Genomic DNA, 23,341 nt, shown 5'->3' with positions numbered 1-23,341 from the left:
ATATATCTACATTAATCACATTTGGCCCCCATTTAGATCCTCTATGCCACTTGGAGTTAAACTTATCCAAAAAGTGCTTTCTTTGTAAATGCCTTTTGTGAAAAATGTATTATGTTGAGAAGCAACTTTTGGTAAAGATTATAATGCTGAAAACTTAGGTTAGGTCAAAGCTCCATTATGAGCAAAGTCTGGTGGGATAGTAAAAAATAAGGTAGTAAAAGGTTTGGTATAACTATCCCAGTTTGCATAGATTTTGCCCAATTGTAGTTGTGGTGGCATTGGCCATTTGCATGGGTTGTTGAGGTTTTTTTTTTTTTTTTTGGAGGAGGGGGGGTGGTTATTGGGCTTTGTGGTGCAGTAGCTGTGGTTTTAGGGTTTTGTGTGAAAACTGCTAGGCATTTGAGCAGTAGTTGGATTTGGATAGGAAAAAAATAAAGAGATGTAGAATGTGTTTAAAAAATAAGTAGCTAAAATAAATAAAGTAGTTTTTGGTAATGTAAAATAGATTTATTTATTTTTTTGCATGCATGGTTTACACCATATTCATTGGAATCAAACATTCAAAAAAATACCTCTCATACAACCCAAACCTCAATGCATTTTGATGGCTAGTTTGGATGGAGGAAGAGTAGAGTAGAGTTCCAACTAGATTAAATTACAATGCAAGATTATAGTGAGCTACTCATTTGATGATGAGATAAAATAGCATCCCGTTTTTTAACTATTCAAACTAGATTAAATTGTAGGCTATGTTCTCCACTCCAACCTAACACACTGACCAAGTTCTCTTCTTGCACCAAACTTTTGAAATCATCTGAAGCCATGTCTATCCAAAATCTGCAATGAGCACTCTAAGTTAAAGCTGAGATCCTTTACCTTTTGACTGGATTTTATAGGACCCAGAAGGCCTTTTGAGCTTGGAGATCTTTGCTAGAAACCACTAGTCTTGCCAATCCAACCACCACTTGGCACTTCAATAGTAATAGAGGATATGAGAAACAGTTTATTCTTATATGGTGAATAGCTTTCAGTTGCATTCATGTAAGTTGGAACAACAGGCGAGCTTGACAAAGAATTATGGTCTCCCAATGAGCATTGCCTTTTCTATGATGAATTGATCCTCTGGGAACAAATGTTGGAGAATCCAATCCTTCCAACTTACTCTGTCCCTTAAAATTTCTTAGCTTAAGTTGCTTTCTTCTATTGTCATCTTTTTGTCTTAGATTTGAAGCCAAAGCTGAGTCCAAATATTCAAGTTCTCTTCTACCCATTGGTCCAGCCTCCATCTTCCATTTACTATTTTCAATCCGTATTTGCTGACTTCTGAAAACAATTTCAGTCGAAAACTTCAGTAGTTGAACCAAAATTGAGAAATGTATAATCATAAGATCATAAAGCAAAAGTACCCTACCGGATGGCCTCTTACCTACTCATAAACAATGCATCTGACTTTTCCTTTGACAAAACACTATCATCCCACCTTCTTTGATTATTTGAGTCTATCTGAAAATCATAACATTTTGCCACCCATAACTTAAAAGAAAAAATAAGTTAAAGACAATTAAGTAAAGTAGTTAATTAGTCAGGGAGAAGACTAATGTTCAATAATGAGAGAAATGAGAAACAGATTTTTTATGGGAGTTTGTTCACAATAGAATAAGCCAGTTCTTGCTGCATTACATACCCTTGTTATATTGTCTTTCCAATTCAGCAATTGTTCCCTTCCATCTTAATTCCAAGTGCCTTCCACCATTCCAAATATTCTTGTGCTACCCTGTGACTTGAGTAATTACAATGGACCGCAAGAACTTTAGGGTAGTTATACTTTGGTGTCTTACAGCTTTGCCTCACAATTCCCTTCTATGCCCACTAAGCTTTCCTTGCCTGCAAAACTCTCCCACATATTTTCTTAATAATTACACAATATGTGAGAACTTAAAAAACAGGTCTAAAAAAAAAAGAAAAATCATGCCCTAAAAAAAAAGTAAAAGAAAAAATCACTTCTAGTTTAAGGGAAAAAAAAAGAAAGAAAAAGAAAAAAAGAAAGAAGAATCATGACCTTGGCCCGAGAAAGCATGAGAAAAAAAAGAAGAAGAGGCAAACAATATGTCCACTATCCAAGAAAGCACGATTTTCTCAACAAGAACATTAACAACAACAAAAAAGAAAGAAAGCACAAAGAAAGAAAGAAAAAAGAAAATAGGAAATAGGCAACAACATATTCAAGTCCAACATGTAAAAAGAAAATGTGGTAGTTCAGTCATATACTACAAATATTTCTTTCCCCAAATTGGAGAGATACAATTTTGGTGGGCAAGGGGTTAAAACACATAGGCTACACCAATTTTCCATCAAAACACCCATAAAATTAGTTTTTTCTCCACTTTTTTCTCTTCTATTTTTCATCCTCCATGTTTCATCCTCAACCAAATGGACCTTTAATGATGACTTTTTATTATTAGACCAAGACACTGATTAGTGTAAGCAGGGGATCGAACCTTAAATTTCTTATTCAGTAATAAGAAACTTTATCAATTGAGTTAATTGGAACTCACAGTTTGGTACGAAGTTTAATACATTAAGGACGTTGTAGAAGTAATGGGAAAGTTATGGATAGTGAATGGAATTTAGGGCCGTTTGATAATTTTGTTCTGGTAATGTTGTTTAAGTTTTGTGGAAATACGTGTAGATGAAAAAGTGTCATGGAAATACGTGTTGTATTGTTTAAACAACGAAAACTGTTGTTTAAATAACACAAACAAACAAGCCCTTAATGTTTGAAATTATTATTTTTTTATACAAGATATAAATTCTACTCTAGTATAATCTAAATGTATATGTGTGTGAAACTCACTCCTAGAGACTTGAACCTCGACCATTGCCTCCACACCCCACAAACACTTATATTTGTGGAGTGACCATTGCACCAAGGGTGTGCGATGGTTTAAAATTATTATTTAACCAAACGTAAGATAGACAAAGAATTAGCATCTAGAAAATTTTTGGGTACTAAATAATGTACTCGAAAATCAAACAAATGAGATCATCTAAACTATCATACTTGATTGGAAAAGGTGATTAATTATCATGTATGGTTTTTTTTTTTTTTTTTTTTGAGAGAGAGAGTTTTAACCTATGGCGTTCACTCTTGATAATAGCTCTTTATCATCAGACCAAGACACCAATCAGTTTTTGGTGTAGGCGGAGATTGAACCCCAAATCTCTTATACAACCATCAGAAACTTTATCAGTTGAGCTGACTGAACCCACATTATCATGTATGGTTTAGTGTTTCATTAGTTTGAGAGAACAAAAATTAAAAGGCATATTATTTTGTATTTGAGCATAACCATATTTTCCAAAAATTGCTTTCATGATGCAATCACAATGAAGAATATTTGAAACCTGAGCTTCTGTTGTTGATTTTTGAGAGAACAAAAATTAAAAGGGATATTATTTTGTATTTGAGCATAACCATCTTTTCCAAAAATTGCTTTCATGATGCAATCACAATGAAGAATGTTTGAAGCCTGAGCTTCTGTTGTTGATTTAGCACATGAATTAAGGCTAAGGCAAGACACTAGTTAATGAGTAGAGAAGCTAGTGAAAATGCTAATCTTGGCTAAATTGAAAATGATTAGAACAACCATCTTTGAATTAGACGGAAAAGACTTGATAAATGTTGAAGCTAGTAATTTATTATGGTATTTTTAGCAATCATTGATTCATAATCCATCATTATATTGTGTACGATTGGATAGCCAAAAATAGATAGCTAATATAGTTTGGGTTGATACTAAAATGATAATTTATTATTGACAGTGTTATGAATTATGACACTATACAAGAAGAAAATAAAAATTTGAGTCTATTAGTTTTGTTTATAAGTTTTAATCACCAATAAAAAAAAGATGGTAATTTTTGAGGCTACACTTTTATACAATGAAATAACTGAATCATTCAAGCATGAAAGCATTTTTAATGCATTCAAGAGTAAAAAGCCTAAATTTATTTTTACTGACCAATATCCTGCAAATGCAAAGGTATTAGCTAAGGTGATGCTAGAGATGTTGCAAAGATTATCTACTTGGTACATAATGCAAAGTGACTATGAAGAAGCTTGGGATAAAATGATTCAAACTTATGAGATTAAGTGTGAATTTGGCATTTGCTTAAAAAATCAATTTTCTTTACTATTCAGTTTATTTTTGCTACTATTCATGATTTCCATAACACTTTTTAGTATTATTCATAGGTTCTATTGTACTATTTCAGCTACCTTTTAACTTTATCTATAGTACTTTCAACAAAAAAGTTTTCAGTTTCAACTAAATAAGCTGTTCCCAAATGAACTCTAAGATTCTTAGCTCATTAAATGACATATAGAGATAATGGCTAAATGTTACATGAATATGACATCTACTTTAGTGATGCAAAGCACTCAACTTAGCGAAAGTTTGAACAAAGACTTGAAAGATTACTTGCTATTATATTTGGATTGTCCATTTTTTTTACAGTATTTTGAAAGTAGTAAAAGTGACATTAGGAATAGGAGATTGAGTATAATGTTAGGGGAAAATTACGTGTTTTGAGTTGGAAGAATTCAATTTCAAGAAATAACTTGGTATGTTTACATTTTTTTTTAAGGTAAAAATAAGTAATAACTATTCAATTTCAAAAGATAACTTGGAATGTTTACATTTTTTTTTTCAAAAAAATATTATTATTTTTTTCAATTTAAATTTTCAACTACTGAATTAGAATTTAACCCAAATGACTATTTGATATGTTTACAAATTTTTAAAAATTGAAAATAAACTTTTCAAAATTTACTTATTAAAATAAAAGTAAATCCAAATCTTAGTATATTTTCATCTTATATGATTTGAAATGTACGGTGTCAATTGCTTGATGATTCCACCTCTTTATTACTCTTCTTCTTCTTTTTTAATTTTTAATAAATTTTAATAAAATTTATATATAAAACAAATTTTCAATTTTGAAGTCCACGTCATAATGATTTTTTTAATCATTAAACCAAAACACTAATTAATTTTGGTGTTGTAAGTAGAGCTTGAATATCAAGTCTCTCTTATTTGATGATAAAATATTTTATTAATTGAGTTAATTTGAATATACAATAATTGCTATTTACTATTTACTATTAGGGAAAGACATCGATGGATTCATTTTTAGTGTAAATGAGATTCAAACCTTAGTCTTTGATACGAAAATAAGAGATTGACAAAATCGGTAATATTTTTACCTCATAAAAAATATGTAGAAACTCATATCTAGTTAAGTCCCTAATAAATATGCATTAAAATTACTTATGAAATTGAACCAATGTCCATGATAGCATAGTAAAATCTAGATATAGTTCTTCAAAGTACAATAATTTAATTTTTTTAATAATTAATTTCAATCACATAATTGTATTGAGTGACACAAAAAATTTTATTCATGTTATATATTTGTAATAATTTTTTTTTGCTAACAATATTATTTATAAAAAAAATATTTTATCCAAAAAAATAAGGGTCCATTTGGTAGAGCAGTTTGAGTTTCTAGGTATTTGTGTGGTGGTTGTTGAGTTGCTGGGTTTTTGTGGGGGTGGTTGTTGTTGGGTTTGGTAATTGAGTAATGCCCCGGGGGGGGGGTGGTTGGGTGAGGGGGGGCAGGTGCCCCCCTGAACTTTCAAATTTTTTTGCTACTAATATGGTACATATTAGGAAATAGGAGTATAAGGAAATAGGAATCATAGGGAATAGGGCCGACATAAGGAAATAGGAATCATAGGGGAATGGGGCTGACCTAATAATGATTAAAAAAAAAGAAAAAAAAAAGAAAAGAAAAGAGGATCGTACTGCCAAACTTAAAAGGAATTACACAACCTAATACTAATACTAATAGGACTCTATAAGAATATATATATAAATATATATATATATATATATATATATATATAATATAAAGGAGTAAAGGATGCCTCACATCAAAAAAAAAAAATCTTTTGATACCAGTCTCTACCTTAGAGTTTTTGAAAGCATTTAGCACTTAAAGGAATTGGATGGCTTGCAGAAAAGATTGTAGAAATGAAAAATGATGTTTTATATCCATTGGTTTACTCATGACCTTAGCATTGATTTTACCAGTTGCAACAACTATTATTGAAAGAGATTTTTCAGCAATGAACATAATTAAAAATCAACTACGCAATCAAATTGGAGATCAAGGGATGAATGATTGTTTAAAAAGATATATTTAAGACTATTAAGTGTGAAAAAATCATACAACGGTTTCAAAATATAAAAAATCTTTGAGGGCAATTGAGTAGATTAAGCTAGGTGTGAAAAGCCAAATTAAAGTTTACATTTTATGTTAGATTTTATATGACAATTACATTAGCATATAGTTGCTTATTTATTTTGTTATTAATATTGATTAATTTTTTTAGATTAGTTTTTTGCTTTTAATCTTGTCTTTTAATCTTGCCCCCCCTGACTTAAATTTCTAGCTCCGCTACTGAGTAATGCTATACAAATATTTTGACAAAAAGTTTTACAAACTACTCATGTGGTGAGTGGTTATTGGTAAATGAAAAAGTGATGTTAATGGTGGTTCTAGATGAAAACCAATAAAAAGTTAGTCACATCAACAGTTTATAAAAATGTTGTAAAATAGTTTGTAGATGTAGCATCACTCTTGGTGATTTTACTATTATTATTATTATTATTATTATTTAATGGATAGAAGTTGCTGATTTACTGTTGGGTTTCGGAATTGGGAAGGAAAAAAAAATTTAATGAGCTGTATTGCAAAATATGAAAAATAAGATGTAGGATGTGTTTAAAAAGTGGGTAGTTAACATAGATAAAGTAGATTTGTTTTTTATTTATTTTTATCTTTTTTATTTTATTTTATTTTATTGCATGCTGTGGGTTACACACTCATCCATTGGTATTGAACCAAAAAAAAAAAAAAAAACCTCTCTTACAACCCAAACCTCAATACACTTTTTTGGTCAGTTTGGATGGAGGAAGAGTAGAATAGAGTCATAATCTATATATTACTAAAAGCTGAAACGTAGCATTTAATATTGCTGTGCTCACGTTGTGCCACGTCTGCGGCCATGTCATTCCAAATTTTTTAAATTTGAAACCATGGAACCCTGAAGGGTTTTGCGTGAGAAGCACAGCATGGGGAACGGGAACGGGAACAGGAACATGCTGTTCAAAACAGAGTTTGAATTTCTCCCACCTTTCTGTTCTACAATTACGCATCGTTTCAAGGACAAACATACGGTTTGAACTTCTGCTCTACGGTTTCACATTGTCTCAACCTAAGGAAAACCAAAGAGTTTGAAACCGTGAAGGGAAGGAATCTGATACCATTTGAAACCGTGAAAATCTCCCCACCTTCTTGCTTTACGGTTTCACAGTAACAGCCGCCTATTTGACTTCCTTTCTTTCGGTCTTCCTCTCCTCACATTATATAAAGACTGACAAAACCTGGCTGGTTCAATTGAGGAATCTCTAAATCCCAGTTCTTTTTGTGCTCCATTCTTTTGCTTGATGTTTTTTGTTTCTCTTTTTACATTTTGTTACGGCCTCTTTCATGTTGTGGTGTGGATGATTGTTATGATGAAATTTTGATTGCTGGGGCTTTTAATTGGAGCCCTGACTTTTGGTTCAATACAGACAGAAGCTATACATTTTGTTACTGCCTCCTTTGTACTGTGATGTGGATGATTGTTTTGGTTGCTGTGGTTTTTAATTGGTGCTCTGTCTTTTGGTTCAATACTGACAAAAGCTGCAAAAATATTAACAATAGATTATCTTTTGATTTATATGAATTGGTAGTAATGAATGTCCAATCGATTATCTTTTGATTTATATGAATTGGTAGTAATGGTTTGCTGCTTGGTTTTGAACACACAACTCAGTTTTTGAGATTATAAGGAAGACAAACACACATTCAAAATTGAATCTTTATTATTGGTCCAAGAATTTGGGTCTTTGATAGAGATATAATTGATTAATTGAGAAACAGAGAGAGAGAGAGAGAGAGAGAGAGAGAGAGAGAAGCCCAAGAAAATTGATACGGATATGGACTCTTTAAGTCTTATCTCTATCTCTGCGCTATTCTTGTAATTCACGGGTTTAATGGTGTGCTTTGGCAAATAAGAGAATTGTGGGTCAACTTTCATCCAAAACATTGTGCCTTGCCACTAGCTGTTCAGTTTTTTACATTGTATCTTCAGACTGACAGAACCTTAAGAAAAATGCCCAATACAGTGTATATACCTGTCAACTTTCATCCGAAACATTGTGGGTCAACTTTCATGCCACAAGCTGTGACCCAGAAGGCACATCATCACCTTCCATAGTATCCCAACGTTTTTTCAATTTATGTAACCAAAAGAGTTAAACAAAAGAAATACGACATTGTAATTTTTTGTTCAATTAGAAATAACAATGAATTGCTTTGCTGTGATGTGGATGATTGTTTTGATTCCTAGGGTTTTTAATTGGAGCAGTGTCTTTTGGTTCAATACTGACAGAAGCTGAAGAACATTACTATGTCATATAAATCAATGGATTTAATACTGACAAATGTTGAAGAAAAAAGGTGTTTGTGTTGAAGTTTCTAATAGATTCAATACTAAACAAAGCCAAACATTGCTAATAGCCATGAGTACTGGAAGCCGTGGTTGGTAAGTGATTTTATTGATAGGCTTTGGCTTTGGGAAAAAAAATTTCCCTAACCGTTTAAAATATATATATATATATATATATATTTACACAGCCACCATCCATTGTATGAAGACACTGATCGATAACAAGAATCCTCCCTATTTTGTATGTCAAATTCTTTAGAAGGAACAATGTGGGTTTGAAGGTCTTGTCTTGGTTCATTGGTATTGTTATCTTTGTGTTTGTTCAAATATCTCAGTGAATACATAGAACATGCTGAATGTATATATTGTGAGAAAATTTCAGTACTACCTTTGAAGATTTTAATTTGAATTTCTTTGACATTGTTTCCTTCGTATTCAGAATCAATATCGACTAGGACTCTCCTCTATTTGTTGGTCTGAACTTTCAGCTTTAGCTCACAAATTTATTTTGAAATCCTCAAATGTTTCTTCTCTACATTTAAATGGTACTTTTAAACTGATTGTGTATGACCTCCAAAGTTTGCAAACATAGTTACTTTTGTGCATCAATTCTAGATAATCCATAGAAGTTGTTTTTTGCTGTTGGAATGAAGCTATTAGTATGGGGATTGTCCAAATTTCTGGTAGTATTTCGGTTGTTATAATGTGCAAAAATGATCCATTAGTGAAAAGTGAAAATTGGAAATAGTAGACACTGATAATGAATCCATTAACTAACTTATTTTGATCATTTACTTCATTAGCTTCATCGAAAACTCTTAGAACAATATTTAAAATTAAAGATTTTTCCTTTAGTTTTTATAAAAATTTATATTCTGTTTGGTTGTGTGCTAAGTTTTTCATTTAAAATGTGTTTATGATGTTCAAACTATGATCCTCCAAATTAAGGAGGCATTATGGAAATTTCTTTGGTTATGATGTTGCTTATGGTCAAAGGAAAAATGAGAGTGACTCTCCCAGCAACGCCCACAAGTCCCATGGTGAGTCACACAGATTCCCACACTATTTCCACAACATATAGCATAGTGACTCCCTCAATGACTTTGGTGAGTCCAAACAATGACTCCCTCAATGACTTTGACGAGTCCAAACAAGTTCCTGTACATACACTTTGGTGAAATTTTTTATCTTCAAAGAATTGGCATAACAATTATCATGGAATTTATTATAACCTAGGAACTATAAAGCAATCTACTTTAAATTATTACTGCATAGCCATGAATTTTGATTCTATATATCTATTATACCAAGCAATGATTGGTGCTTTTGAATGCTTTAGATTCTATCCTCAATTTGTTCGGTTATCATGGACAGGTTTAGGTTATTCATGATACTCAAATTCAAAGTTTGAACTTTTGGATTAAGTTTACTGTAAATGATTGCATCATTGTGGTGTCCTTCATTGCTTTGAGAAGTAAATTTTGACTTGAATGAAATAAGATGAATTGAAGTTTATATGAATGAAATAAGATGCATGTGGCAGTGTTGTCAATTGCCATTACTCTGTATTCTATACTATATATTTACTCTGCAAATGGCTCTTCATTATAATGAATGGTCTTGGTTGATGAAAGTGGAAAAGTACTGCAAACAAAAATCGAAACTGCTATCTTTATTTTGAATTCATATGTGCTCAATAGGATTGTTTTATATTGGTCATGGTGAGCAAAGAAAACAAAACTTATTTTTTATTTTGTACACATGCATGCAATGAATATATGAACAGGATGGCTTCAGTCAGTTTGCCACATAATGTCTTCCAACTCTTTTTCACATTGCTTCATTGAATTAACATCTCATGCTAATGGTGTTTGATGATGTTTTAAGCTATAAGATGTTGAAACATAAGAAACTCTAGGATCTTTTTGTTTTTGGTTTTGCATAGTAAGAGCATGCAACTACAAAAGGCAAAACCCACCCATACTCCAAAAGGACTATAGTGTAGGGTGAGTTAGGTTGCATAGATTTTTCCTCTCCAAAAAGGAAAAAAGGGGCGCTCAGATTTTGGCCAAATGTGACTCTTATTTACTCGAAATCATTGGCTAAAACTTTTTCACTTAAAATTGTTCATATGCAGGTTTAAAGAAAATAGATGGGACTTTAGAAGGAGGATGCTTGGGTGAAGATTGTTAGGTGAATGATCTCCAAAATCATATAAGTGTAGAATATATTTTTGCAATGAGGTTTATTTATATGTAATAATTTATAATAAAAAATAACGTTAATTTATATGTAATATGAAGTTGTATAGATTTGTTGGTGCAAAAGTGAATGTAGATTTCGCATAAAATTCTCTCATTGCCTTGAATTAAAAAAAAAAAAAAAATTACCGTCTTTATTTCTATATTGTATTCTCTTTTTTCTTTTAGTTTATTTTTGCTGGGCTAATTAGGCTCTTATTGATATTTGATTTCCTTTAAACTCATATTCCATGTTAATTTGAATTTACAGGTGCCTGTTTAAAAAGAATAAAAAGAATACATGGGATTCTAGAATGATATTTATGTTAAAATTTGAAAATCTATTATTTTTTATGATGGCATAATTTGGGTCTGACTATAGTAGACAGCTTGCTTGATCCTAAGGACACATGGCGCAAAATTGGAACTCTAATTTAGAATTCTAATTTGAGCTTCTTTCAGCTTCACCTATTATTATATATATAGATATGTGATTTTAAATTTAAGTATCTTGTGCATCGTATGGGTTAGCAACTAGTTAGATTAAATTACAATGCAGTGAGCTACTCATTTGATGATAGACTATTCAAACTAGATTAAATTACAGACTATGTTCTGCACTCCAACCTAACACACTAACCAAGTTCTCTTCTTGCACCACTTATGAAATAATCTGAAGCCATGTCTATACAAAACCTGCAATGAGCACTCTAAGTTGAAGCTGAGATCCTTTTCCTTCCAACTGGATTTTATAGGACCTGGAAGACCTTTTGAGCTTGGAGATCTTTTCTAGAAACCACAAGTCTTGCCAATCCTACCACCACTTGACACTTCAGTAGTAATAGAGGAATAGAGTTTATTCTTATATGGTGAATATCTTTCAGAGCATGTATCAATATTCCTGGGCCTTATTTTTGGCGAGCTCATTGATCTTGCTTTTGCCTTTGCAGATTCAGTTTTCATGTATGTTGGAAAGAATTATGATCTCCCAATGAGCATTGTCTCCTATGATGAATTGATTCTCTGGGAACAAATGTTGGAGAATCCAATCCTTCCAACTTACTCTGTCACTTAACGTTTCTTAGCTTAAGTTGCCTTCTTTCATAGTCATCTTTTTGTCTTGGGTTTGAAGTCAAAGCCGAGTCCAAATCTTCAAGTTCTCCGCTTAGGGCAATTTTTGTATCTACCCATTGGTCCAGCCAGTGCCTCCATCTTCCATTTACTATGTTTCGATCTGTATCTACTGAATTCTGAAAATATTTTCAGTTGAAAGCATCAGTAGTTGAACCAAAATGTGAGAAATATATAATCATAAGATCATAAAGCAAGAGGACCTTACCAGATGGGTAAACCACTATTCCTTTATTCGTTCTCTCTTAAGTATGGCCTCTTTCCTACTCAAACAATGCATCTGCCTCTTCCTTCGACAATTTCCCACCTTCTTTGATTGTTTGTGTCTATCTGAAATTCATAACATTTTGCCACCCATAACTTAAACTCAAAATAAGTTAAAGGCTATTAGGTAAAATAGTTATTAAGACAGGCAGAAGACTAATGTTCCTGAAAGAGAGAAATGAGAAACAGATTTTTTATGGGAGTTGTGTTGTTCACAATAGAATAAGCCAGTTCTTGCTGCATTACATACCCTTGTTATCTTGTCTTTCCAATTTTGCGATTGTTCACTTCCATCATAATTCCAAGTGCCTTCCACCATTCCAAATATTCTTGTGCAGCCTTGTGACTGAATAATTACAATGGACTGCAAGAACTTTAGGGTAGTTAAAGTTTGGCATCTTATAGCTCTGCCTCATAATTCCTTTCGCCCACAAAGCTTTCCTTGCCTGCAAAATTCTCCCACAATTTTATCAAAATTACACAATCTGTGAGAACTTAAAAAAACAGGTATAATTTGTGTTTATTTTTTCCTGCTATTATTAGAGTTAAAAGTTGACATAAATTTGCTGTCAGTACCAAATTCCTGAAATATGTTTCCTTCTTATAGGCAGAACTACATCATATACATAGTTTCCAACACATGTCAATTAGCAGAGAATAAATAAAATTTGAGGAAGGAGATATGAGATAGAGAGACCTCCTTTAAACTCACAAGGTAAATCCCTAAAGGCAGACTGAATTCTAGTGACAGCAAATTCATGGATTTCTCTCACACATTGATAGTTGAATTAAGGGGCTTCACCTTGAACTCTAATGACTGAAAACTCTTCCCCGTCATTTACACATTGATGGTTGTATTGAGGGGTGCTGGTGAACTGGACAATCTCAGAAGCAACTAGAGCAGTTGTAACAGCTGCTTCAGCAACAGCTTTGGTGGCATGGGCCACAGCAAGAGCATGCTTGATCAGCTCTTCCTCAGCCTCACCTAGATTTCTTTCATTTAATGATGATGGTGCAGTGAGCAAGGATAACCTTTTGATCTTAAGCCCTCCAAAAATCCATTTCCTTCTCCTATCCTGATAATTGTTCTAGCAGTGAGGAACAGAATCAAAGACCAAAACTGTACAAATAAGCAAATCACTTTACCGTTTCTTGTTTTGAGTTTCTCTCTTATAAAGAACCTCTTCAATATGTTGAACCAGCTCTTCTTCTCAGCCATTGGAGAACCAATAAATTTCGTTGGTCTAAGAAGGTTTTTGATTGATTCTGCAACTTTGTGGTAGGGTGCTTTCTGGTAGTACATACATGCATCAGTTCAGAAAAAGAAGTTAAAAGACCAATACCAATACAGAATACTATTGATTAGTAATGGAGCAGATTAATCAATGAACTAAATGACATTGACTCGTAAACTTTTACTTCATGTAAGATTTGAAAAATGGATGCTAATAACAATAAGGTAGAACCTCAAAACCACTTTGCAGAAGCAATTGTCTAGTTTCTCAAATTGCCAAGAAATTATTAATGCTTTGGAAATTGTACATTAGTACATCTTTGTAGAATGTGAATGAAATTTAGTAATTTCTTACCAATCTGCAATATCATCTATTAGTGGTATTCAGCAAATCAAACAAGATTCACCACATCAAGAAATTCATTCTCCCTTCAACATGGATACTAAGTCAGAGACAAAGCCTTAAATTCTGGTCAAGAAGAGGATCAGTCAGCATGCTTTGATCAGAAATTTGGTTCCCTGTTTGATCTTAAATTCAACAAATCGTTCCAAATTTTAGACAGAAGGTTTAAAGCTACATTACGGAATGATTCCCAGCTATTGCTTACAGATTGTAACCACATGCTTGCAGTAATAAAGAGCTTGAGAAGCATTGACAGCCTTTCCTTCAAGCATGGCTCTATAAAACTACATTCCAGATAGCCCAGAGAGTGGCTGCAATTACAACAATAATAGAATAAGAAAGATCAGTATCCAAAGAGCATCTCTCCACCCAAATAGGAGCCAATTAGTACCGTAAAATGAGTTACAGGGGGAGCACTTTAGGATAGATTTTTAACTGGTTAGAAAAAAAACTATTGCAGAGAATATGAATCAATAATGCATACAATATAAGAAGTTAAAATGAAATAACTATTGCTATTCATTTATTTAATAATAAAATTTTAACATTTAAATGAAATTCTGATATTTATGGACTTACCATTATGAAATACCTGCCATCTGCAGCACAGGTGACAATGCTTTGATTAATCGATGCAAGGCACAATATTTGTTTGAAATGACATTTTGTGCACACCCACTGATCATCGTGTTGCAGAACAAGATATGTAGCCTGCAATCATCAAATCACAGCTGATAGCCAACCCAATAATTCAAATAAATTACTATGGTATAAGAGGTATTAATGAGGTGAAATTTCAAACATGATACAATACCTCTTTTAGGCATTTTATCATACAGCTGTGTGCCCGAGCATATAGGGTTCACAAAATTCAAATAAATTACTAAATATAAGAGATATTGATGAGGCAAAAAAAATTGAAAATGTGGTAACCAAAATATAACATACCTCCATGTTTTGAAATTCCAATAGAAGATTTACCAGTTCAGAAGCTAGTCTCTGCAGCAACAACGCAAGAATTAGCTCGGGTTGGGGTTTGAATATTGAAATCATATTGTATTTTAAATACAAACACAGAGGATTTTTTTGTTGTATTCAGATTTGGACATGTAAATATGTAATGAGCAATATTATGAAACCAATTTATGTTGTACCTGGAAGGAGTAAATATCTAAACTTTTTTTTCCTCTCTATTTTGCACAATTATTGCTGCCCCTCCCCCTCTAATGAAGCGGTCAAGATCAACATAAGTTATGGAAAAGTTAATATCATTTATATCAAACTAATATTTGGTGGGTACACATTTTGAGGAAACAATGATATTAACAGACTTATAGTTATAAAATACCTGCCATCTGCAGAAGGCTTGATATATGCTTGAAGTGACAATCTGCACAAGCATAGTATTAAAAGGGCATCCTGCCAATATGTGCACATTACTGATCATCGTGTTGTGGAACATGACATATAACCTACAATCATCAAATCACAGCTGATAGCCAAGCCAATAACTTAAATAAATTACAAAGTATATGAGATATTGATAAGGTAGTAAAAAATTTCAAACATGATACAATATCTCTTTTAGGCATTTTATCGAATAGCTGCCTGCCCAAGCGTAAAGTATTCACATAATTCAAATAAATTACAAACTACTTGACTCTAAAATTTCAGAGTGCCAGAAGTTCAATTGTTAAAAGAGGAAAATAATTAAATTTAACTTACCTCTGTGTTTTGAAATTCCAATATAACGTTTAGCGGTTCAGAAGTTAGTCTCTGCTGCAACACTGCAAGAATTAGCCTGGGTTAAGGTTTGAATTATTAAAATTGTATTGTTCATATACAAACATAGAGGATTTTGTTGTATTCTGCTTTTGATGTCAACAATGTAATGAGAAATATTATGAAACCAAATAATGTTGTACCTGGAAGGAAGGAGTAACTATTATGAGTAAATATTGCTCTTTGTTTTACAATTTTTTTATTGCTGCTCCTCCTCCACCTCATCAATCATAACGCAAGGGACGTTGGCTATCTTGGACCACTCTCGCCCGCCTTTCTTGCAGTGTTGTTTCAGCAATGGACACTCGTAAATATAAAGATGCAGAAGCGAGGGAGGTAGGCCCTTCTCTGGGAGAGATGCGAGTTTAGGGCAATATCCGATTTCCAATTGTTCAAGAGCAGAGAGATTTTGAAAGCCCAAAGAAGATAGAATTACAATATTTGGAATGCTCCAAATCGATAGGTGGGTAAGAGAGGAAGGAAGCGTCATCGTCAGCTTCCCATCTTGCTCATCTGGAAACGACTGCCAATCTGGAATCCCACCATCAATACAGAGTGATGTAAGAGAGGTTAGTCTGTGCAATCCCCACACAGTTACTTGCTTACAGATATTCTCCCCGCCAAATGTGAGTGATGTTAGACTGGTGGGGTAACCCTCTTCTGGTAAGTATATGATGCTTGGACAATTGAAGATATGAAGAGAATTGAGGTTCGGCATGCAGTTGGGCCAGGCCTCCAGTTTCTCACAGCCATAGATCCAAAGCTCTCTCAAGCTGGTGGGGAGTAACCCTCCATCTGGGAAGGAAACAAAACTAGGGCAGTTACTTATCTCTATCTTATTGAGGTGGCAGAGTTTGTGTAGGCCCACCGGTAAGGATTTCAACTTTGCACAATCTATGATTTGAAGCTGTTCAAGAGACGCATTGTTGGGTAAGTTGTTCGCTATTGACTCCATCTTTGGACAGTCGGATACAGAAAGGTATTTAAGAGCTGTAGGTAACTCGTTTTTTGATGATAAGGATGTGAGCTCTATGCATGACGAAATCTGAAGGCGTTTAAGTGTGGTAGGTAGGTCGCCACTTGATGATAAGCATTTTAGAGATGGACAGCCCACAATAAACAAGTCCTCAAGAAGAGAAGAAGAATTAGAAGAAGCCTCTCCCTCATCTGCCAAAAACTGCAAATTCTCACAATTACTTATATTTAGCGTTTTCAAATTTTGAGGCAACTGACCTCTTGAAATCAACGTCAAAGAATTACATCTCCAAATGCTTGCCTTTTCCAAACATGTACAATTAGAGATTGACAAGGATTTCAAACCGCTACAACCTGTAATATTTAGTGTCCTTAAAGTAGATGTCAAGCTGATGTTGACAAGGCTTGAGCAATCTCTTATATTCAGCTTCATAAGGGATTTGAATTCATCCTGCCACAAAGATGTTAGCTCCTTACAATTATCTATCTCTAGATTTTCTACCTTAGTTAACCCATGCATGAACTCCTCCGTCAAGCTTTTCACGTATGGAATAGAAAGAATAGTTGACTTTGGAAAGCATAACTCATCTGTACTTCTGCTCACCACCCCTTTACATCCCTTAATTTCTAATGCATGAAGCTTTGGGAAGTTTGGAATTGAAACGTCCAATTGTTCACATCCATTAATAGAAATTTTTTCCAATAATGGAACATGGTGAGGCAATTTTCCTTGCAATTTAGGGCATCTAGAAATAGAAAGCTCACGCAACCGAGGGAATTCTTCATACTCAACTTTGCATGGAATCCAATCTTTCCATTCTTGCATATCATCAAAGCGAAGTGACTCTAAGGATGGAAAAGGTTTTGGGCAATCTTTCCCATAAAACTCAAGACCAATGGTTTGCACTGCAGACAATCCTATAAGGACAAGGACTCTCAACAATGGTAATTGTCCAATTGCAGGTAAAGATGTACATTTTCTGCACCTCTCAATCCTTAGGAGCACCATATTAGAAAATGATGGATGTCCAAACCAAGTTGGGAATTTTGCACCAACATAGCCATCAATTGAAATTTTTTTCACCGTTGTCGAAGGTTGTAGCATGTCAAGAATATCTAGACTAGCTCTTTGATCAAGCTCGGACTCCCATTTCATGACTAATACATTTAAATTCTTCTTACCAAGTAAGTTGGCCCTTCTTGCATCCTCGACTTCAAGCACGTTCTCCAAGTGTGAGATGCAAAGTGTTCCCTTAAGAGACTCCAAGTTCATCAAGTCTCCTATCTTTGATGCAGTATCTTTCCCCACAACAAAATCAGACAATGTTTGTAGGTTTTTTAATTCTTTTATTCCCATTGGCATCTCTTTGATTAAATGGGCCCCTTCAATATCAAGATGCCGAAGATTGACTAGATTCCCAATTTTCTCCGGTAACTTTGTGAGATAGTAACAATATTTCAATATTAGTGTTTGCAAATTGTATAAAGAACTTGTAGATTCTGGTAAACTTCTAATCAAAGTTTGAGAAAGATTGAGGTATCTTAGATGTTTCAAATCACCGATTGAACTTGGTAACTCAAAAATTCGATATCCAGATAAAGATAATACCCTTAAACATCTAAACTGTGGCAATAGACAACTAGAAACATAATTTGTTAAGTAGCTCAAGTTCTTTGTTGGTAGCGGTAGGAAGGTCCGTAAACGCATATCTTTTGTCAAGCCTTTAAATTTTGTGATGCCATCATATTCACAATGAGCATAGGAGAAATGACGTACCTTTGTAGAAATCTTGCCACCTGATTTATCTTCCAACCAATAGCACAACTGTCCCGCTGTCCATTGAGCTAAATCATTGATTAAGTCGTGCATGACAAAGAGTGATTTATTCCTACTTGATTGTTGAAAAAGTGATCGCTTATATAAATCACGAAAATACTCAACACCAAGATCTTCCATCGGCTTATGCTTTTCTGATTCTTGAACCAAACCTTCCGCCATCCATAACAAGACTAGTTCTTGTTCCTCAAATTCATAATCTTTTGGGAAGAGTGAACAATAGGCAAAACATCTCTTTAAATGTGAAGGGAGATATAGATAGCTCAATCTAAGGGTTGGTAGAACATCACTATTTTCTTCTGACATATCCCATATCTTGTTATTGAGCACATTTTTCCACTCATCACAATGTATAGTACGTAATAGGCCTCCAAGAGCTTTTGCTGCCAAAGGCAATCCCTGACACCTTTCCAAAATTTTAGGACCAAATTCTTGAAGTTCTGGATATGCACTAAAATCTGTTGTCCCCAATGTGTTTTGGATAAATACAATCAAGCAAGCATCATCTGGCAACTCTTTCAACTTGTAAGCTTGAGAAGTGCCCATTGTTGATGAAACACGATCGCTTCGAGTTGTGATGATTATCTTACTTCCTGGAGCCCCAAATTCAAATGGACAACGCAGTCTAGTCCAATCATTATAGTTTTCATTCCATACATCATCCAAAACGAGTAAGAACTTTTTGTCTGATAATTTCCCCTTCAATTTGACTTGTAGTAAATCCAAATTATTATCGTTGCAGGATTCAGAAGTGACAGATTGTAGAACTTCTCTCGTCACCTTTACAACATCAAAATCTTCAGAAACACAACCCCATGCTTTCACATCAAAATAATTGCTCACCTCATCATCGTTGTAAACTAGTTGGGCAAGAGTTGTCTTACCCAACCCCCCCATACCAAGTATGGGAATCACAGAGAGTTGAGCATTACTCGATTCACCGCTCAACAACAACTTGACAATAGCCTTTTTATCTTCTTCTCTGCCATGAGTATGACCTTCATTCACCAAAGAAGTCGTGGGCATCTTTGATCTTGTTGCTCCAGTTCTTCTCAGGCCTGTATTTTCTCTCAATTCCAGATCATTCTTCTGCGTCACAATTTCTTGCAACCTTGTATTGATTTCATTAATCTTGGACCGCATATTGGCATCAAACATGATAGAACTTGGATTCAAACCCACACAACAAGCAGGGATGAACTTTCGTACCTTACTTGTGCTGGGTTCTTCTGCATTCAACTTACGTCGCAAAGCTTCAGTAGCAAACTCGTCCAAGATGTCGTCCACATCATAAGCCAAGTCTTCCAGCTCATCCAGCCAGCTCTTCACGAACTTGCTTGTCATCTGCTTATCCTCTGCATCATCCAGAACTGCACGGATTTTCAGCAACGTTTTCTTCCACTTCTTGAGGTCAGCATGAACTTGCTCTTGCTGAAAGATCTTCAACAAATCAGAGGAGATTAACTTGTCAAACAGCTTCTCCAACAAAACGGATAAAGCAGCCTCTCCAATTACAGACATGATTCACTCGTGGGAAACAAGGAAATATGAGAAATGAAATGAATTAACCAAAGAGACACAGACTCTTCTGAAATTTGAGTTAGGAGTGAAAAGGTATCCTTGGTTCTGTGAAAGTTCAAGAAGTCAAAGCTCAACAGTGTTAGTTTCTCAACTGGTGCTCTGGCTGTGTAAGAATATTCGTCTTCACCAACTCGATTCCAAATGTATACAGCTGTAATTTATATATAAAAATACAAAATGAAGAACCCCAAGCTCAACTGCTTTATAATTTATTAATGCTCACCAATGCCGATGGCCAATGAACCCTTGCATGGAGACCACCGCCCAGCTTGGCGTGTTGGTGTCCGGTTCTGTTGGGACCTGTAGTTCGGGGGTTCAATCCCCCGCAATTACCTAGAAAAAGAAAAAAAAGAAACCTTACATAAAAGGAAGAAAGATAACAAAATGAGGCCACCAAGATTTGACCCAACTAGGCTGTAATCTTTCTGGTGTAGGTCATCTATCTAAATATAAATATTACAAAACCATCCAAGCTCTGATTATCCTAATGACAGGGACCTGGTCTTGCTGGAAATTTCCACTCACTGGCTCACCAACCAATATACAATAGATTGAAATAGTGCTTCATGTTCATTCACTACACTTCCGTGATAAAGGTTTTTTTTTTTTTTTTTTTTTCAAAGAAAACTATTCTAAATTTTTTAAAATATATTTAAAGCTTTTTTTAAAATACAAGTTTATGTTTCTTTAAAGGTTGGGTTACCACAAAAAATAGAATTTGTGAATGCTACCATTTGAATTCAAAACTTTCATAATTATTTCAATAGCTCTCTAACCAATTACCTCAAATTTCTTTTAATATATATATTTTTTTCAGTTAATGTTTTTACATTTTTAAATTTATTCCACATTTCAAGCGTTCAAAGTTTGGGAATGCACTTTCAACACCCAAAATATTTATAATTAGTTGTGAGCCCAGCGTGTTGCGTAATAATATTTTTACGTGGTTTCATTAAATTTATTTTTTTGCATTTTGCATTAATTTAAAAAATAGTAATGTATTTTATTATTATATTTTTAGTTATTATAGGGACAAGCACAAATGTAATATATATAATTTTTGTCATATTAAGATGAAAATAATAAAAATTTTCTCAGGAATTTAGAAGTTAGCAAAATACTATTTTTAATAAAAATTAATTATAACATTTTGTATATCATTAAAATGTAAATAAATTTTGGAAATTATTTTTTTAGTTTTACACAAACTTTTTCAAACCCAATTTTTTCTACTGTATAATCAAAAACACCAAGAAACATATAAAAAAAAATAGTAAAATTCAACAAAACTATAATTCAAATAAAAAAGAAAGGGAAAAAATAAAACTCACATCAAAGTCAAACTCATTCTCTTGTATATGTAAAACATTTCAAACATGATGTGATCAGGCCAAATATCCAATACATAATCAAATTCAAAATTTTTAGTAGGGTTTTGAAGTAACACAATAGAAATATGTCACTATTCCCAAGCAAAAGTGTTGGTTATAGCTTTATACCTAATGATTGTAACTCTTTTTTCTTAATAAAAACCAAGAGTACAAAGGGGAAAAAAGTAGAGAAATATTTTTTTGAAAAACGAGGAATTATTGTGTTAATATTGTCATAATCTAATCTAACATCTAATCCAACATGTGAAAAATGAATAGACAAATAAATAACTTAAAAATCTCAAAGAATACACTAATGAGGTAAGGAGGATGAGCAATACAAAATATTCATAAATTCTTAAAACAATTACTCAAGCATCTAAAAGCATCATATAATAAAGATATAACAAATGGTGCTAATTTGTTAAAAAAAAATTTATAAACAGTGAAAAGAAACTACACAATGACCATCTTCTTTAATTGCACTAACTGTTTTTCATTATATTGTCCAGACTATATTACTGTTTTCCAAATAAACTAAAACCTGACAATAACACAAATTATGGACATATTATAATATGATTTTCCCAAAATCTGGTCATCAACATTCAAAGTATTAAGTGTAGTAAAAAAAAATGATAAAAAATACTTGCGTCAAAGAAAACATATGAATTAGTCAATAATAGGACAATGAGAGTACAAACCTCATAAAAAATAAAAAAAAAATGAAAAAAAAAAAGATTGAGAGAGAGAGAGAGATAACATTTTTGTGTGAGAAAAAATATATATATATATATGATCAGATGCTTGGTGGTACACTACTCCCTTAGCTTCACAGCTTATAAGGCTGCAAGTGGGGGGGTTTTCCTTCGATGTGGGATTCAAAGCCAAAATCGGTTACAAGCAAGCTATTGGCCGAGCTGAGGCAAAAAGTCTCCACAATATATATATATATATATATATATATATATATATATATATAATGGGAGAGAGTGACAAATTTATAGTAAGATGATGAGAATAAGAAAGGCCAAAATAAAGGAAGATAAAAGGACAAAATTATATGTAAAATTAAAACTGTATAAGAGGAATATGTACAGACAATATGTAAAGTTAAAACCTCCTAAGATAAATTTGTAAAGCCATGTATTTATATATTTATTATTTTCAATAAATTAAAGGTAAAAAATAAATATGAAAAGAATAATGATGTGATGATGACGTGGAGAATGAGGTGGCTTAACAAGAGCGTAGCAATAATAAATGCTACGCTTCATCTTTTAGATATAAATATAATATAGATGAGATTAAGGTTTGGTGTAGTACTTACCAAATGCAATACTTTTCAATGACTAAGATTAAAAATTAATTTTTATTCTCAACAATTGGATAACAAAGTTAAAAAAAAAAATTTGAGAGGAAATATATATAGCTCAAAAAAATAAATAAATAAATAATGAGGCATACCAATAAGGACAACTTCGTCTTACCAAAAATATTTTCCTACCCAATGTCCTCACCTTCAAATTTTTTTTTTTTTTAAATTATCTTCACTTTAAATTATATATATATGAGATGGGCTCAAATTACACCTTTTTGAGACCTTTGATTTCTTTTATATCTAAGGGTGAAAAGGCACACATGGTAATGTCATAATTATTCTTTAAAAATTAGTGATTTAGATATTAACTATTCTTATTAAAGGGGAAAAAAACAGCATTAACTCTCCACGCTCCTCCACATCATCATCTTCTTCTTCTCATCCTCTCTCACATCTTTCTTCTTACGCTATGTACTCTTAGGCCATCACCATTGATTTCTTAACAATATTTTCTTGAGGTACTCTAAAATTTTAGAAATATATGACCAAAGTCACAATTGTTTTAGAGAACGATCGTTGAGGC

The 23,341-nt window shown here is 33.1% G+C and overlaps 1 protein-coding gene and 1 pseudogene across 6 annotated transcripts in view; both read right to left on the bottom strand.

Moving 5' to 3' along the window:
- Positions 1-23,341, bottom strand: part of LOC126724230 (putative disease resistance RPP13-like protein 1) — a 134,388-nt gene that overhangs the window by 64,030 nt on the left and 47,017 nt on the right. For 3 of the 6 annotated variants that reach the window (XM_050428730.1, XM_050428725.1, XM_050428728.1), the window contains exon 2: positions 16,519-18,426. In XM_050428730.1, coding sequence (XP_050284687.1) covers positions 16,519-18,426 — 1,908 coding nt within the window. Of the gene's footprint in view, positions 1-15,817; positions 18,427-23,341 lie in introns of all 6 variants that reach the window. The other 3 variants (XM_050428729.1, XM_050428727.1, XM_050428726.1) reach the window with 3 other exon arrangements.
- LOC126724237 (protein IQ-DOMAIN 11-like) overlaps positions 11,382-23,341 on the bottom strand; it is a 53,944-nt pseudogene continuing 41,984 nt past the window's right edge.

Source organism: Quercus robur, chromosome 4 (assembly GCF_932294415.1).
Source record: "Quercus robur chromosome 4, dhQueRobu3.1, whole genome shotgun sequence".
In the NCBI taxonomy this organism is placed as follows: Eukaryota; Viridiplantae; Streptophyta; class Magnoliopsida; order Fagales; family Fagaceae; genus Quercus; species Quercus robur.
Note: the sequence above shows the minus strand (reverse complement) of the source record. Positions and strands in the feature narration are given on the sequence as shown.